This window comes from Bacillus rossius, chromosome 1 (assembly GCF_032445375.1).
Source record: "Bacillus rossius redtenbacheri isolate Brsri chromosome 1, Brsri_v3, whole genome shotgun sequence".
Lineage (NCBI taxonomy): Eukaryota > Metazoa > Arthropoda > Insecta > Phasmatodea > Bacillidae > Bacillus > Bacillus rossius.
In genome coordinates, this window is record NC_086330.1 from 178,389,111 (window position 1) to 178,407,015 (window position 17,905).

The 17,905-nt window shown below is 38.5% G+C and overlaps 1 protein-coding gene across 4 annotated transcripts in view; it reads left to right on the forward strand.

Moving 5' to 3' along the window:
- The window catches only part of LOC134527127 (uncharacterized), a 131,136-nt gene that overhangs the window by 98,035 nt on the left and 15,196 nt on the right, over window positions 1–17,905 (forward strand). For all 4 annotated transcript variants that reach the window (XM_063359513.1, XM_063359512.1, XM_063359516.1 and 1 more), the window contains 2 exons: window positions 13,408–13,610; window positions 15,715–15,893. In XM_063359513.1, coding sequence (XP_063215583.1) covers window positions 13,408–13,610; window positions 15,715–15,893 — 382 coding nt within the window. The remainder of the gene's footprint in view (window positions 1–13,407; window positions 13,611–15,714; window positions 15,894–17,905) is intronic.

A 17,905-nucleotide genomic window follows, 5' to 3' on the forward strand; every position in this document is an offset into this window, starting at 1 on the left:
CCGTTACACTCATCCAAGATGGCCGCCGTGACGTCACAATCCAATATGGCGGACCGACAATCCCACTCCTCAATCCTCACCCTGGACCCTGTGCCAGTATGCCCATTCCTATACTACTGCGGATGTTTGATGCAACATGCATCGAACAATTCGGAACTAATCAAGGAACGGGTAGCACCGGAATCAATTAAGGCCGGAATATTATTTCCAAACAGACGAACGTGTACAAAATTGTTGTACGAGTAATGAGCAGCTTTCCTCAAGCGACGACCGTGGCGACCACTCGCACGCCCGGTCAAGGCCCGTTTCCCGGACATTGGTTTCTGTAATGCCCAGTGCGCTTACAACGAAAGCATTTTCGCTGCTCACGGCTCATAGCGGGCTGCGTGCACTCAGACACCGCGTGGCCATAAGTACAGCAGTTGGCACACCTGGGACGGTTGGAAGACGGGCCGGGCGCATTAGCCGACTCATAAAGTCTGCCGGCGGCAAAACTCGCCCCGACAGAGGGATCACTTACACTAGCCGCGCACTCAACGGGCCGCGATGCGCGCACCGCGCGAGCGGGTACGGTGTTGACTTGAGACGTAAACTTAACATTAGGAGAATTGAATTTAGAATTAGAATCAGAATTAGAAACGGGTACAAAACTGCCTGGAGTGGGCTTGGAGTGAAAATCCTTGTGATATTTTTTGACAGCTAGCAATCGATTTTCCACTTCTGCGCTCCACTTACGGAGAGCACTCAGACTGGAGGGAGGGCTAAGCATGGCGCTATGCTGTAGCACTAGCGGAGACACGTTGCTGACAATAGTTTGTGTTAATTCCGCCTCAGGGAGGTTCAACTCCAGTACCTCAGCATAGGCCGCAACAGAATTAATGAATTGCAACAGGGGCTCATCAGGCCTCTGAAACCTGAATACAAGTTCACGTTTACACGTTTATAGCACACAAGACGGACAGGCAAACTGTAGCACAGACGTCTTGAACTGTGTGAAGGTCTGATTCTGATTTATGACGTCAGTGAGCAGTGGCAAAAATGCCGGCCCACACAGGCTCAGGAGAGCTTTCAAAAACTCCGCCTCACTGACTAACTTTAAACCAGCTAAACGTGCCGCGGCACTCAGAAAATCAAGAACCGCACGCGGTTCACAACTATCAAGACGTGGGAGAAGTTTCAAATTAGAAAAAAAAATCTTTTCATTAAATCTGGAATTATTCTGAACTGGATTAGCGGGGGTGGGGACTTGCCGAGACGGTACCTCGTCTGACGACTCCCAGGCGCCGCGCACGTGCCTGACGAGCAATCCACGAAGGGTCGCCACATTTGCGTCCTCCTCGAAAAGAACGGCTTCCTCCGTCAAAACCTGGATGAGGTCGTCTCTCCGCAAACGGTAAATCCACCCGGTTGCCGGAGTCCCCATGGTTCATGAAAAAAAGAACAGAAACACGTAAGCACACACAGTCCTGAGCAGAGTTGCGCAGTTGTAAAGCCTAGCTAGCTTTGGAACATAGGGATAGATGGCCAGAACCTGGCAAGGACTGGGGTTTACGTGAATGGAGTAGTTTAGGTAAGCAAGGTAAAAGGTATCAGGTACACAGACATTTTATTCAAACAATAATTCAAAACATTAGGTTACTGATGAAGTTAAGTCAATACAAATTTAAGCAAGGTTAAATACAATAATCAAAGAACAATGATTTTAGATTTTAACGATCCCATTAAACAACACAGTTGATGTGAATTAAAAGCATTGTCAAGTATTACAAGTCAAACTGTTTTACATTTTTACAAACTACTGCAAAGTGCAGTTATAAGTGTTACAATGACAAAACTACTGCAAAGTGCAGTTATATTTAAAGATTTACATAATTAAGAAAAGATCAAAGACGTGCGACGACGTCTCAGGGGAAGATAGTTATCAATAAAAAACTAAGTGTCCAGTTAAGTTACGTTAAAACATCAATCCAAACCGAATAATTTTTAAGGTGGCGGCCGAAAGGGAATTTAGACAATCCAATTTACGAATATATGACTCTACATTAAGGCAAGGGCCACCGCCTCACACACAACTCAAACCAACTTACATGTTTCCCCTGAGGTCGCACACACACGTAGGTCTAACTGAACCTAATCGACTACATGCTCGTAGATTACAACAGCTGACAACCGAGCCTAACAAAAATCAAGGAAGAAAGAGGCCCCTGACCAAATTACAACTGCTTTTATAACATCACGCCGCAGCGCGCGCATGCGCCAATCAAGAGAAGGGGGTGGGGGTGGGTGGGTGAACGAGTAGACATAGAACCACTAGGAGGGGGGGAAAGGAGGGAATAGGTGGAGGGGAGCGGAGTGCCGGAGGCCGATGCGGCGCGCACAGTTCAAATCGCTACATACCAATATGTCGACCTGATAAACTGAATAGACATTTACGGTCATGTAAAGGACTTACTTCGTCCATTAAGAAGACTGTTTGAATCGATAAATCCACAAGACTTTAGTAATTTGTCTGTGTTTTTTTGTACTTGTAGTAGTCTACAATTTATGTAATAAAAGGTTTGGTTGTTTTAAAATAACTGGCAGTATTTTTATTTTCTCAAACCTGTTACTTTGGTGCCATTTTTTTTAAATTATAGTTGTTTTGTATCGTCCAGGGTTCGAACTACGAACAAGAATCGATATAATCAATCAGTATATTATTAAGTCATTTTTTTATAAATTTTGAACTTTTTTTCATTAAAATCGGTTAATGAATAAAAATTATCAACATGGCGTCCGTAACGATAATTGATACAGTGGTGACATAATTCAAAATGTCGGGTGTGGTGTAAGATGTTTTTATTACTTTTTATTGAGAATTTTTTTAATATATCAATAAATTACTGGTTTACTCTCGCCGGAAATCGAACCGAGGACCGAAATCGTTTAAATATCTAAACATTTGAATTCGGCAATTTTGAATATATTTTTTGGAATTTTTTCGGAATTTCTAGCATTGAAATTACGGATTTTCAATATGGCGACCATAACGATAATTGCAACAGTTACATCTTAATACAATATGGTGGTTCTGTCTCGAACAGGTGGTGCTATTATTACTTAAAGTTAAAATTTTAAAAAAATTACATGTCCGAATATGTATGTTATTTTTATATATACCTTATTTAATTCTCAGTCTGGTAAATGTCTCGATGGTCGAGAGGTTAAAGGCGTATGTTTCCCAACCTAGAGATCAGAGCTGCGATGGTTCGAATTTCAGCGCTTCCAATGTATTTTGCATTAAAAATAGATTTAATATGTCGATAAGGACCATAATAGCTATGACAGGGAATGGAACATCGACCTTATGTTTTGAGACAGAGCGACGCTGGCGCTCTCTAGGAACAAACAGCAGAAACAAAGCCGAAGGTATCCAAGATGGCAGCTTCCAGTGGAACAGAAAAAAAAAATCAAGAGCGATGCTGTCGCTCTCTAGGAACAAACAGCAGAAACAAAATCGACGGTATCCAAGATGGCGGCCTCCAGCGGAACAGAAAAAAAATCGTTATAGTGGCTGTGACGATATTTCATCATGAGTGAGAGGGCGCTAGATTTAAAGATAGCGGATAGAATATGGTGGATCCAAGATGGTGGATCTATTATGGCCGCCGGGGTCAAGGTCAAAGGTCAAGGACAAAAGACACGGTCATCCAAGATGGCCGCCGTGACGTCACATTCGGAGATGTGGCTCGGCTCTCGGATCCAGACATCTGGACCCTGCGCTCGGAGCCCCAAAACATAATACTTTGTGTTGAAATTAAATTTTAAATTTCTGCTACTAAATCAGAACTGACAATATTTTTATAAGTTGGATTTCAAAAAAACAATAACTCAGTCCAAAAATATGTGATAAGACGGATGAGAAACACTATCACGAAGCCTTGTAATCTTATAATGTAATTCTGTTGGAGCAGTTGAAGCCAAAGAGAAAATTCAGCCGAAGACAATGTAGCAATTGGAGCCTTGTAGACTTGTAGCTTCGTAGTCAAGTACTTGTGTATTCTCGCAGTCTCGTAAAATTGTGTTCAAGAAGCTTCGTAGCTTTGTAGCCTCACTGTCTCATAAACTTGAAGACTCGTAGACATGCAGTCTCGTAACCTCATGGCTCATAGTCGCTTAGTCATGTTGTTTTGGAGCCTCGTAGACTTGTAGCTACGTAGCCAAGTAGCCTCGTAGACTTGTAGCTACGTAAACAAGTAATCTTGTAATCTTATAACATAATGTTGCTGGAGCATTTGAAGCTTTGTAGACTCGTAGGCAGTTGGAGGATTCTTGTAGACTCGTAGAATTGAAGCTTTGTAGCCAAGTGGTCTTGTAGCAATGTAGTCTCGCAGTCATTTGGAGCCGAGTAGACTTGTATCATTGTAAATTCATAGACATGTAGTTTCGTAGCAAGCTGCCATTTAGCCATGCAATCTCGCAGCCATGTATCACTCGTAACCAGCTAGATCCTTGTAGACTCGTAGCCTTATAGCCTCATAGTCTCTTAGATTAGTAGCATTCTAGCCAAATATCATTTGAGCTGTTGAAGCAAAAGGCAGTTGGAGCCAGTGACTGTTGGAGTCAATGACTGATGGAGCCAATGACTATTGGAGCCAATGACTTATGGAACTAAAAACTGATGGATTCATAGACTGATGGAGACATTATATCCTAAATTAACGTTGACGATCGCATCCTACCTAGTTGAATGTACATGAAAATGTACCTCCTTTTCGTTAAATAAGTTTTCGTTTTGTAGAATGTGCTTCCTTTTTGTTGATGGTGCTTCCAAAATGTGCTGCCTTTTTTATTATGCTTCAAAAATGTGATGTCTTTTTGATTGTACTTCCAAAATGTGCTGCTTTTTTGATGATGGTGCTTCCAAAATGTGCTTCCTTTTTGTTGATGGTGCTTCCAAATGTACTGATTTTTTATTGTGCTTCCAAAAGTGCTGCCTTTTGGTTGATGGTGCTCCCAAAATGTGCTGCCTTTTTGATTGTGGTTCCAAAATGTGCTTCCTTTTTATTGATGGTGCTTCCTTTTTGTTGATGGTGCTTCCAAAATGTGCTGCCTTTTTGATGGGATTCTTGGTCCTCTTGTAAGCGTAAAAACATGTTATGTTGGTTTCATTGAATATAATTAGCTGACGATGAAGAACGTCGTGATGTTTCGGAAATAACTGGTCTATACGTCTGATATTGTTTATGAGCCGGCTTCGCGGTCTGAAGACTTAAAACGGGTTATTCCGTTTTAAACGGCCGCGCCGCTGTGACGTCAGGTGGGCTCAAGTGACACTGTGGTTGGTAGTCGCGCATGCGCAAGGTGATGGTAGCACCACTAGCGTTGGTGAGCGGCGAGGACTGTTAAGGTAGCAGAGGAGAGATGGAGTGGACAGGCGGTGGACGTTACGTGACGTGATGGAAGTCTCGGCGAGCACGCAGTGAAGGGCTAAGAGACTTGGAGGGGACAGCAATCGAGGGTCCCTCGGGCAGCAGAAACGTAACCGGTCGACAAGGAATCCTGCAAAGGGGTGATCGGCTCTTCAGTGACCCGGCTATGAATATTGTAGCAGAACGAGTTGCTGCCGATTTGCCTGCGCTGACGCCGTCCATCCATGGTGGTGGTCAGAGTGGGGAGACCAAGAGGATGACGTCGCCATCAGCTGCAACGGCCGCAACGTTCCGCAACGCTTCGCAGGACAACTAAACTGACGCGTCGGACAATAAGGTGGGAGAAAACTATGTAATAAACATTTAGGACGGATCATATCCCAGAGGCTTTTCAAAAGGGTAAAATATTGTTAACTTGTTGTAACAGTGTAATCACATCCTATCAGTTCCATCAACGTAACTATAGTAAAATTCTGGAGGATAAAAAAAATTATTTTTTTTATTAGGTCGTTATGTTCGCCTAGGGGGCTTAGACTATTGGTCTATATGTATTGATGGCTTTGTATATGAACGGTTTAAAGGTTATTCTAAGTATCAAAAACTAGACTTTCATGTTAGGCTTATCGGCATTGTATTTTATTAGTCGAACATGGTCGTATATTGTCTTGAATTGTTTTTCGTAGAGTAAATGATTGATAAACTCCGCGAAAGGTAATGGAAACCAACATAAAAATATTATTTAATATTTAGTTACACTTGTCACTGGTCAAGAAGCAAAACCGACGACAGGAATCCATCGATTCAATATGTAAATAATGAGTTATTTTTTCGGTGAATTTTGGAATTTTTCCCGAATTTATAAGTAAATAAATACAATTATCCATGATGGCAGTCGTAATGGCTTACAGGATGATGGAAGTAGTTGATTTTAAGTCTCTTTTAGGATTTTGAACATGATTTAATGAAATTATTATTTTTTATATAAAATTACAATTTTCTGCATCAACCAGGAATTGAACCAAGGAGACGAACCAATCGAATCAATCGGTATATTGATTGCAAATTTATTTAATGAATTTTGGATTTTTTCCCGAATTTCTAGCTAAATAATTACATGATTTCAAAATGGTGCTAAAATATTCGGATGGCAGGCACCTCAGTAATAATAAATGATTACTGGTACTCTAGCGGGTTAGAATAAAAGTAGCATGATGGTAATTCACTCTATAAGACGAGTACACACACAAGATGGTGTCTTCGAGCAGACGAAAACAAGATAGTGGCAATGTCCTCTAGCAGGTGGTAGCTCCTGGTAGCATGTACTGAACATAAAATGTCGGATCCATGATGGTCGTCACGGTCAAAGTCAAATTTCGAGGTCAAGGTCAAATTTCAATGTCAATGTCAAATTTCAAAGTCAAGGTGAAATTACTAATTCAAGGTCAAAATTCAAGGTCAAATTTCAAGGTCAAATCAAAGTTCAAGGTCAAGGTCAAAGTTCAAGATCAAGGTCAAATTTCAAGGTCTAGGTCAAAGTTCAATGCCAACAGTCGAGTTCAATGGTATGGTGAACAGAAAATCACACTAACATGTGGGTGGCACACTCTAGCAGACGAAAACAAGATGGTGGTCTCCAGCGGACGAAGACAAGATGGCGGACATGACGCAATACCAGTTGATATATATTATGTTATTGGTGGAGTGAGGTCAGTCTGCCGTCGGCTTCCATGGAGGAAGGATCTGTTTTTTTTTTTATAATTTTCTCTTATCAGTTTCGAACTAAGGACGGGAATCGATCTAATCAATCAGTATTCTAATAAGTTAATTATTTTATGAATTTTGAACTTTTAAAATTAAAAATGGATAATAAATAAAGATTTTCAAGATGGCGGTTCATAATGAAACAAGCAACATTAATAGGATCCAATATGAAGGTCCTAACGTAAAGTGTTATGTGTGACATCGTACTCAACCAAGTTGATGGGCATAACGAAACATGCAACATATATATAATCCAAGATTGCGATCGTAACGATAAGTGCAAGAGTGGTTTTTACGTAGTATTTTATTAAATTTTTATTATTCAATTCGATTAATTAATTTTTTAATGATTTTTAAAATTTATCTCCATTTTCTAACATAAAAATTACGAATTTTCATGATGGCGGCCGTAACGGTAATTGCAACGTTGACGTCATAATCCAAGATGGCGGTAATGGTATCCTTATTCCTAGAAATGGCTTATCGGAGGCTTTAGACATGGATGCTTAAGCCGTTTTTAGGATTTTTTTTCTAAGGCTAAAGTATTTTGAGGTTTTTCGAAATGCTAATTTTTGAATTTTTGTAGAATAAAACGAGAAATTTTTCTTCAAAACGGTAATTTTTGAGTCATTTTAAGTCATTTTTGAGGAATTTTGAGGAATTATTGTGTTTAAGATGTCCGCCTTGACGTCACATTCAGAGATGTTGGTTCGGCACCCGGCACCGGACCCTGCACCCTGTGCCCGAATGCCCTATCCTATACTAATATTTTGCATATCTCCTCTCAATAATGTCATTTGGAATAGTTTTCTTGGCATTTTATTCATATCAATAACAGATCTTCCGCCTTCATAAAGAAGCAATACGAATGATTGCAGGTGCTAAGTACCAAGAATCATGACGACAATTATAAAAAAAATTCCAAATACTTACATACTTATCTACATATATGCGATCATTAACTTTGTTATACAAAATTCACATCACTGATAAGGATATTGACGTTCACAATCATAATACCACAAAAAAAAAATTTCGTACATGTCCAAACGAATAGTAATATACCAGAAAGGTGTTAAATTTTTAGAAATCATGTTATTCGGCAGTTTACCAGATAATCTTAAAGCACTGAGTGCAACAAGTATAAACAATTTTTCAAGATAAAGCTTAAAGATTATTCACTACCTAACATATTGTATTTACCGGATGAATTATATGTTTCAGATTTTAGCCTTTAACACTTGTCCAGCAAAATGTTGAAAAATTGTAATTATAATTTAATTTGAAGTTTAATATGATTACATATTCCTGGTGCTATCATTTATATAATCTTTCTTGGAAATATTATCTAATAAATTTTGTTTAATTAAAGGTGGTGTTAATCTGCAATAAATCAATATTGTTAAACTAATTTGGTTCAGTCTGTTAAATCTGTGGTTTTTGTTAATTTTTTGATCTACTTATGTTAAATGTCAGCAAATATTATTGTGTTTGAAGACTAAAACATGTACTGTTTATATGTAACTTACTTCTAGATATCTGATGGTTTTCTCCGAGTGCTCCTGATTATTTGTGAAAAATCGATCTCTGTATGATGGATTTTTTTTACTTAATGAGTCATGCCATTTTATCCTGAGTTTCAATTAAATTGTGAATTTTGCTACTAAATCAGCACTTAGATATTTTATCAGGTGGATTAAAAAAAACCATTTGTCGGCCCAATAATATGTGATAAGACGGATGAGAAACACTATCAGGAAGGACAAACTTCCTTGTCCTTGGTGTCAAGCGAAGCCTTCCTTATTTTGCGATCGTTAGTGAGCATCCTGCATCCCACGAAACAAACTGAATCAATTTTGACTCTACACAACACGTGAGGACATTTCATGTCAATAATCGGGACTACTTGTAAAATGTTCTTTTGAATGAGGTAAATTAACTCTCGCTGTTGAATGGAGCTTTTGTAGCCAGATGGAGCCATGTATCTTCTAAGTCTCGTAGCCTTGTGTTGTGTCTTACAATATTTTTATCATTTGGAATTAAAATGAAACAACCAATACCCAGTCAAATAATATGCCCTGAAACATCTGAGAAACACTAACATGCAAGGTGAACTTCCTTCTCCTTGTTGTCTAGCGAAGTCTTCCTTCTTTTCCGATCGTTAGTGAGCATCCCGCATAAAATAAATAAATAAATAAAATTTACCTGCAAGCAACATGTGGTGTCAAATGTTGTTGAAAAGCAGAACTACTTACAAGTTGCTTTAAATGAGATAAATTAACTCTCGCAGCTGAATGGAGTCCAAGACAGTTAGAGCCAAGTATTCTCATAGCCATGTAGCCTTGTGTCCTGGATGCTTCGCAATCATGTAACCTTGTGTTCTGGAAGCTTCGTAATCCTGTAGCCTCGCAGTCTCTTAAACTTGTAGACTCGTAGTCACGTAGTCTCGTAACCTCATGGCTCGAAGTCGTGTAGACATGATGCCTTGTAGCCTCGTAAACTTGTAGCTATGTAACCAAGTAGCCTTGTTGCTGGAGCAGTTGGAGCCAAATAATAAATTCAGCCGAAGACAATGCATCAATTAGAGTCTTGTAGACTTTTAGCTTCGTAGTCAAATACTCATGTAGACAAGCAGTCCTGTAGTCTCGTATATTTGTAGCCTCCTAGTCTTGTAGTCAAATAGCACTAGGCCTAAGACTTTTGGGAGCCAAAAAGACAGTTGGAACCAAGTACAGATGGAGCCGATGACTGATGGAGCCTAAAGACTGTTGGAGCATTTGGATCTGATGGAATTTTGAAGCTGTGGAGCTTTGGAGCTTTGGAGTTATTGACGATTTGGAGCTGTTGGAGCTGTTGGAGCATTTAAGCATTGGAGCATTTGGAGGTGTGGGGGCTTTGGAGCTGTTGGAGTTTTGGAGCGGTTTGAGCATTTGGAGCTGTTGGAGTTTAAGAGCTTATGATCATTTGGAGCTGTTGTAGCATTTGGAGCTTTTGGACCTCTTGGAGCCTAGCGTATATTGGGGAGATTGAATTCATGAGACGAGAACATATCACACAGCATCGAATTTTTTTCGATCATATGTGCTTCTATTTTAAACATTGTTTTGACTCGTGTATTATAGTAAATGGTTCTTGATTTGTCTAGCATATTATTCCGTTGGTTTCATGTATATAAGGGAGTCATCTGACGGCGGGGCTTTCAGTTTGTTACTGTCGTCTATGGTGTAAGGATAATCTAGTTTTTTTTTTTTTCATCTGGTGCATAATACGTGTAATTACCTGTTCTTGTGAACTCGGTGGCATATTTACCGTCTTTAACGGCGAACTCGATGGATGTTGTACCATCGACTACGAGAACCCTGACTTTAGCGACTTCGATGATGGAGCAGATCCCGTTGGCAACGACGACGAACACTAGAGGAGACTTCAACAGTCGTGGTACCACCAGCGGAAGAGAGCTTACGACTTCAGTGCTGGCTGCACAGGAAACCTCGATGAACGTTGTTTCGCCCTCGATGGAGACTTCAATGACTGTCGAATCGAAAACAACTAACGAACATCGGGATCGTTACTGTGACAAGATTTTCTCAGTAACATCGGCATCTGGTTCGGGTTCGTCTTCATCAACAAGAATTCCTTGTGGCCACTGCGATATGACGTTTGCATTTGCACATGATGTATGGAGACATTAGAGGAGTAAATTAACGAAGAATCCTTTTCGCATGAAGTTTCGTTGTGATGAGTGTCATGAATGGTTTACTCGAATTGATAATTTGCGTCGACATGCGAAAAAACTGTAAATGTGAAGGCCATGTGCCTACCGTGGAACTACGTGCTCAAATTTAGACTCAAAGGTTTAGATTGGAGACTCGTGAGAATACAAGCAAATAAACGGATGTGCAGCAACCGATTGCTATGACATCTGGACATGAAACTAAACCCAAGACCATGTTAGGTGCATTACAGGTGAATGAAAATGGCTTCTACTTAGCGCAGTCTGCATTTCGTGGAACATTGAAAGACTACTATTATATAAATACGTTTAGTGAGTCAAACGACATTTGTAATTTTCTTAACGATATCAGGCAGAACGTAATCAATCAGCTTACTGATGATGTAGCAACAAACAGTCCTTTAAAATATTACTTGTGGCTGGACTGTGTATATGGCAAACCATATCCGTTCGGTGACAAAGTGAAGATGTGTGCATTCATGACATCGGCTGTAGTAATTTTCAGTTCTGACGATTTGAAGCCATCTTTTGAACGCAGTGTCCAGAAACTCTGTCCAGAAGAGGAGGACTATGTCAGTAAAGGTTCTGGCTGTTCTCTGTATAGTATAAACCGATTGGAGCTGATAATTAGTCATTTCACGCCGATGCAGAACTAAATGTTTATTGAATTGTTAACTTTTGCAAATGTATCTGTAGTAGAATAGAAATTATGTTATATAATTATGTTTGTAAAAGAACTTGTAGTGTTTTTAATTAAAGTAGTATACTTTTAAGTGAACTTATATTTTTTGCATTGACCAAGGATCGAACCAAGGATGGTAATCCATTAATTAAATCATTGTATTATGAAGTGATTTTTTTGACGAATTTAGAACTTTTTCCTGAATTCCTAGCTACATACTTATATTTTTACAAAATGATGGACATAAATACATATTGGAGGCAGGTAGTAGATGATTTTAATCCTCTTTAAGAATTATGTAACATGATTTATTGAATTTTTTTTTTAAACATAAAGTAAGATTTTTTTTTCATCGCCCAGGGATTGAACCGAGGACTGGAACTGATCGAACCAATCTGTAAATTGATTGCAATTTTTTTTGGTGAAGTTTGGAATTTTTTCAGAATTTGTAGCTAAATAATTACGAATTTCCAAGATGGCGGACATAGCGACTTATATCATGTTGGTTGAAAAGGAAACTAAGCTTATTTTATGACTTTGAACATGATTGATTGAATTTATTATTTTTACATAAAATGAAGATTTTTTTGAATCGCCCAGGAATCGAACCGAGGACTAGAACAGATCGAACCAATCTGTAAATTTATTGAAATTTTTTTTGGTGAATTTTGGAATTCTTCCCGAATTTCTAGCTAAATAATTACACGATTTCAAGATGTCGCCCAAAAGTCAAAATGGCGGGTATCTCAGTAATAATAAATGATTACTGCATTCTAGCGGGTAAAATTTTATCTAATATGATGATAGTGCACTATAGTATATGTAAACAAGACGGTCTCTAGCAGATGAAAACAATATGGCGGATATGATGTTATACTAGCTTATGATATATACCTTGGTATTGGTGGTGGGAGGTTAGTCTGTAGGTGGCTTCGGTGGAGAGAGGATCTATCGACATTTTTTATTTTTGCTCTTACCGGGTTCGAACTGAGGTCTTCAAGGCCTAAGTGCATTTTTAAAATAGTATTTTATTATATTTTTTAATAATTTTGTTTATATAATTTTGGAAATTTTTTCCAATATCTAGCATAAAAATTACGGTTTTCCAAGATGGTGACTGTAACGAAAAGTGCAACGATCTAGAATCCAATATGGCGGCCGTAACGATATGTGCAATAGTGGTTTTTAAGTAATATTTTATTAAAATTAAATGAATGATTTTTTTATAAATTTTTCAATTTTTTTCCAAACAATCAGATATTAAATAAAGATTTTCAAGATGGTGGCCGTAACGGAAATTGCAACGGTGACTTCATAATCCATGACGATGTCAGAGGTTTATGGGAGGCTGTAGACATGGATGCTTAAGCCTCAATATGGAATACGTGTTCTTTCTAATGCAAAAAGACTTTTCAGGTTTTTCGAAATCCTAATTTTTGAATTATCAATTTTTTTTATTTTTTAGCGGAATTATTTTCCAAAAAAACTGAAAATTGGGTGGATTTTGGCGAATTTTGGGCGAATTTGGGAAAATTTTGGCAAATTTGAAGGTCAAAGGTCAAGGTAAATGTAAAAGGTCATCCAAGATGACCGCTGTGACGTCACAAATCCAATATGGTGGTCGGCTCCAGGCTCCACGCCCTGAACCCTGCGCCCGGAGCCTCTTTTACATACTAGGTACTGATATTATTTAGTAAAAGTATGTAGAACATATTCGAGGCTAAACATGAAATGCAAGAGAGCCAACATGATGAATGAGCAGATGTGAAGGACAGCCACACGGGATGGAGAGCATGCAGCGCGGTGTGGCGTGGTTGCAGCGCCGGCCGAGAGCTGGCGTGCGCGGCGCTGGCGGGGCTGCTGGGTTTCCCCGGCGGAGTGCTGCTGTTCGTGCTGGCCTACCACCCGCTGCACGACGCATGCGCAGTGCACTCGGAGGTGGCCATGTTCCTGCTGCTGGTCGCGTTCCTCGCGGCCGTGTGGAGCGCGGACCGCGAGCCCGCGGCCGGCTCCAGGCCGGCAGGTGAGGCTGCTTGCCTGAGCCCGCGCTGGACTCAGCACGGGCGTGCCCGGGGGTTGTATCCTGTGCTACTTGACGCGTGCTGTTTCGATTAAGTACGTTTAATGATCCTGGATAAACAAATACTTGTGAATTATGATAGTAAATTGAATATTAAAGAAAAATTTACACAAGATCTCACATTACAGGTTTGTAATGTGATAATAATTTAGTTTTTCCAGGATATTTCAATGTACTAAAACAGCAGGCATCATGTAGCACAGGATCAATATAAGGTTCAAGGGATTAACTTGTATTCGTTTGGTAGAACTGTTTCTGGGGGAGTGAAATGTAATACAGGGTGTCCGGGTCTCCTCCCCTGGAAAATTGTTTAAACATTTACGCTTTGAAAAGGCATATTTAGACTTTCTGCTTTTTCAAAACCTGAAATTCTTAAAAATAAATAATGCCACTTTTTAAGGTAGATCAATACAATACCACTGGGTACGATTATGTCCTAATACGTGATTAACGATCAGGCTACTCCTTCATTTTGCATATTTAGTGTTCATAAATTGAGCCATACGTTAGTACTTTCAAGTTTTTAGTGAGTTTCTTTAGAAGAGGTTCATGGCCCATCCATAGGACGTAATTGGCACTTAGGGATGCGTCACTCTCTGCGAAGGGCTAAAGCGAAGACGGCGAACTTTCCTCGTTGCTACTATCCGGTAGAGTAGAGGGGCGATGATAGCTCTCAGACCAAACCAGGTACTGTCTGAGTGCAGGGACTTAGACCGGTAGGTGTACCTGCATCAGAGTGACCGACTGGGTCTTGGTTCGGTCTAACTGTGGCGTCAGACTTGGCGTCTCCCGGTTGGGAAGGTCACGCCTGTCCCCATGCTTCGTGGGAGGTAGCGCTTTGGTACCAGGTACGTGTGTGTAGCTATTACCTTGTAGCTGTGGCTCTGAGTACTTGGCAACACTGAAGAGTCGTGGTAGCAGGACACTATGATTGAATGGTAAGTTCACTTGCCTCCCACAAGGTCATCTAAGCCTTTATTATACACAGTGAGTCTGAATTCTACCGGCAAACATCGGCTGCAGGTTCATCGCGACAAAATAAGTTGAAACATATATATAGGCCAATATATATATATATATTAAAACATTTATTAACTGGTATAATTGGAAGGGGGGGGGGGAGGTTGGCATGGATAAGCGAAAATCACGGATAATCAAATTAAAATGTATTTAGTTTAGGTATACAAAAAGCAAAATTTTAAGTAATTAATACACGGGCAATACATGTTTAATTTTAAATTGAGAACTTGTTTAACCGAATGCCCGTTATTGCGTCACGGATAATCAAGGTTATATATACATATATATATACACACACACACACACGACTTACGGTCTAATGTTCCAAGGCTATTAAACGTCCTTAAAGTTGTAGCTGAACTACATTTGTATTGTGAATAATAGAAGTAAGTGTTCAAGATGGAACACAAGGCGTCTGGATTATCTTTAATCGAATAAAGTTAATTTTTCTTCTGACACCTAGTTCGACGTGGTTGTAGAACGTTGTGGCGCTCAAGTTTTCGTAACTATCATCACTTGAGCTACTTCTTACACCCATGATACTAAACCAAGTGAATGTTTTTGGAAAATATTTGTGGCAGAAAAACATCTAGTTCAAATTTTATGAATAGCCTTTAAGGTTACGTTAAAACCACAAAAATTAGCCTGGTGTGTGAGATGGAACCTGGAGAGCTACTGTGATTTATTAACTAAAACAACACTTTGAAATTTTTTAGGGTTTCAAACTGAAGTTCGATTATTAACAAAGCTACACCTCATCACATGAAGCAAAATGGACGGTGATAAGACACTTCTTTCGCTATACAAAAGACCTGGGTTTGATTCCCGGTGCGTTTATCCTGACATTTTTCCCGCGGAACCCCCGAAATCTCTTCATATATAAATAAAAATAATTATAATAATCTTATTCTTTGTGTTAGGCGCGGTAGTGCAATAAAATACCTATATGAATACATCAGGAAAATTCTTACGTTGCAGAACATTATTTCGACAATTAGAAACTGATAGATGGACTTTATTATTACAGGTCGCGTGTCCCGTGATCTAGATGGAAGACTGATTATACTGGTGCCACTTTTCCTCCACTACGCATTGTTTCTGTGTCTTGCCATGTTTGGCAACCCGGAGGAGGAAGTCTCAGTTGGTTTGCACGAGCCGATTGGACCATGTAACGAGACCGTCACGTTCCAGAATCCTCTGGGCATGGTGAGCAATATCCATTTCTCACACTTGTCTGCATTCAGTTCAAAATAATAGTAGTATTAATATTTTCTTTACCAGATTTTGTTTCTTGTTCGCGTAGCATATACCTAGTTATTTTTGAAAACTTAATGGAAACGGTGCATTTATTTTAGGAAACAGGTTATTATAATTTAGTGACTAAAAACTGGATAGTAATGAAAACCAAACAAGAAATCGTTATAATAAGAAACCACTACAAATATATAAAACCAAATACGTGCAAAAAATTAAATAATTTAGCTTAAGTAATCTAATCTTTAAAGTAGTACGAACTGAGAAAACAATATCAAGAAATAGAAACATAGTAATAATAGAAAATCATAGAAAAATAAAATAAAGGAAATTATTTTTCTTCTTTTTCACTAAGGAAAAAGCTACACCTGAAATCGAGAAAATTTTCTCTCATATTATCACTAATACTACTCCAAATTTTAGAATCAATGTGTAAGATCTTATCAGTTTGTTTTATTCAAATGACGTAGCAGCAAATGAAACCAGAAACAAACGCAGACTTGTGGTAAAACACATAAGAACAGTGAGTCAGCGATTCTTGTCCTCAACTGAAATATGTTGTGTTTCCTTTTTTGTTTCATTTTGTTTTGGTCTCTTAGCAATGGAGACCATACAATTTTTGTCTCCTAGCAATAGAGACAACCTCATTAAGCATAAAATATAAAAATATATATAGTTGTGTAAAAATTATGGTAATAACCACATGGAGACATGCAAAAGTGCTTTTTTGTTTCGTTCTGATAGCATACATTACGAATTTGTCAATATGATATGTGATTTCAGTTTTAGTTTTTTTAAATTAACTAACGCATACTGATAATATCTGCAGTGTATATACATTTTTCAGAATATTTGGAAACGACCAAGTATGTACCTACTGTTCCTGTAGAAAATAAAATTCCACTCATTTATACAATCAGAAACCAACAAAAAAATATTTTTTGCTTCTAAAATCTTTCACTTACGTCTCAGCCGCATATTTTGTCATTTTTATTGATGTATAAACATCTTAGCTCTCGGTCAACAACATTTGGTAGGAGTAATTTCGTGAAAATGGAACGGAAGTCGATGAACGAAAATGTGTCATAAAGATGGCAGACCCGCGTGTAGCAACATTAACTCGTATATAGTCACTTTCATAAACATTAGAGGACATACTAAAAGTATTGGTGTACCAAATAAATTTTTATGATATTGAAACTACCTTCGAATATATTTCGTTAGCAAAAATAGTCATAATAAAAAGTAATCAAAAATTTCAAAATAGTTAAGAAAACTGGCATTACAATGATTATAATACATGTTCTCCTAAATTCCCACGAGGCTTAGTAGCACAGCAGTAGAGCACGCCCTTGGTAACCTCAAGGGGCGTAGTTCGAATATCGTAACTTGATTGTTTACTTCTTTTTTTTTTAAATATCGTAATAAAATATTAATGATAAAGCAGCTCAATAAGTTTGTTTGTTTTTAAGAATTTTTTACAGATTTATTTCAGTTGTTTAAGGAAAAACAAATATATTTACATGTATTAGTGTTTAATGTGTGTTTTAAAATATTTCAGGTTAACATTTTAGTAATGCCATAGAAGTATAACGTCTAGCGTTTGCGGAAACTTTATATTATTAATCAAATATTTAGTGAAGTTTGACAAAATGGGCAGTATTAAAAAAAAAATTCCTTGTCGAAAATCAAGTTTAAAGCCGGGGTTTTATCGGATGAGTTACTAATAGTTTAAATTTTCCTGTTGTTTCTTGGTGCTAACTGTTATCTGCGTTTGATGGTAGCAAGCAACGTTTACGATTCAGGCAGTGAATTCTAGCAGCGGGCGCAGAAAGTAGGTGTGTGATTCACATACAGAAATTTTTGTATTTAAATAGCGACTATTTTATTTATCAGCCTCAACACTATTTTAAAGAATTATACGTTAAATTACGCGTACGAAGTTAGTATTATAAGTTTAATGG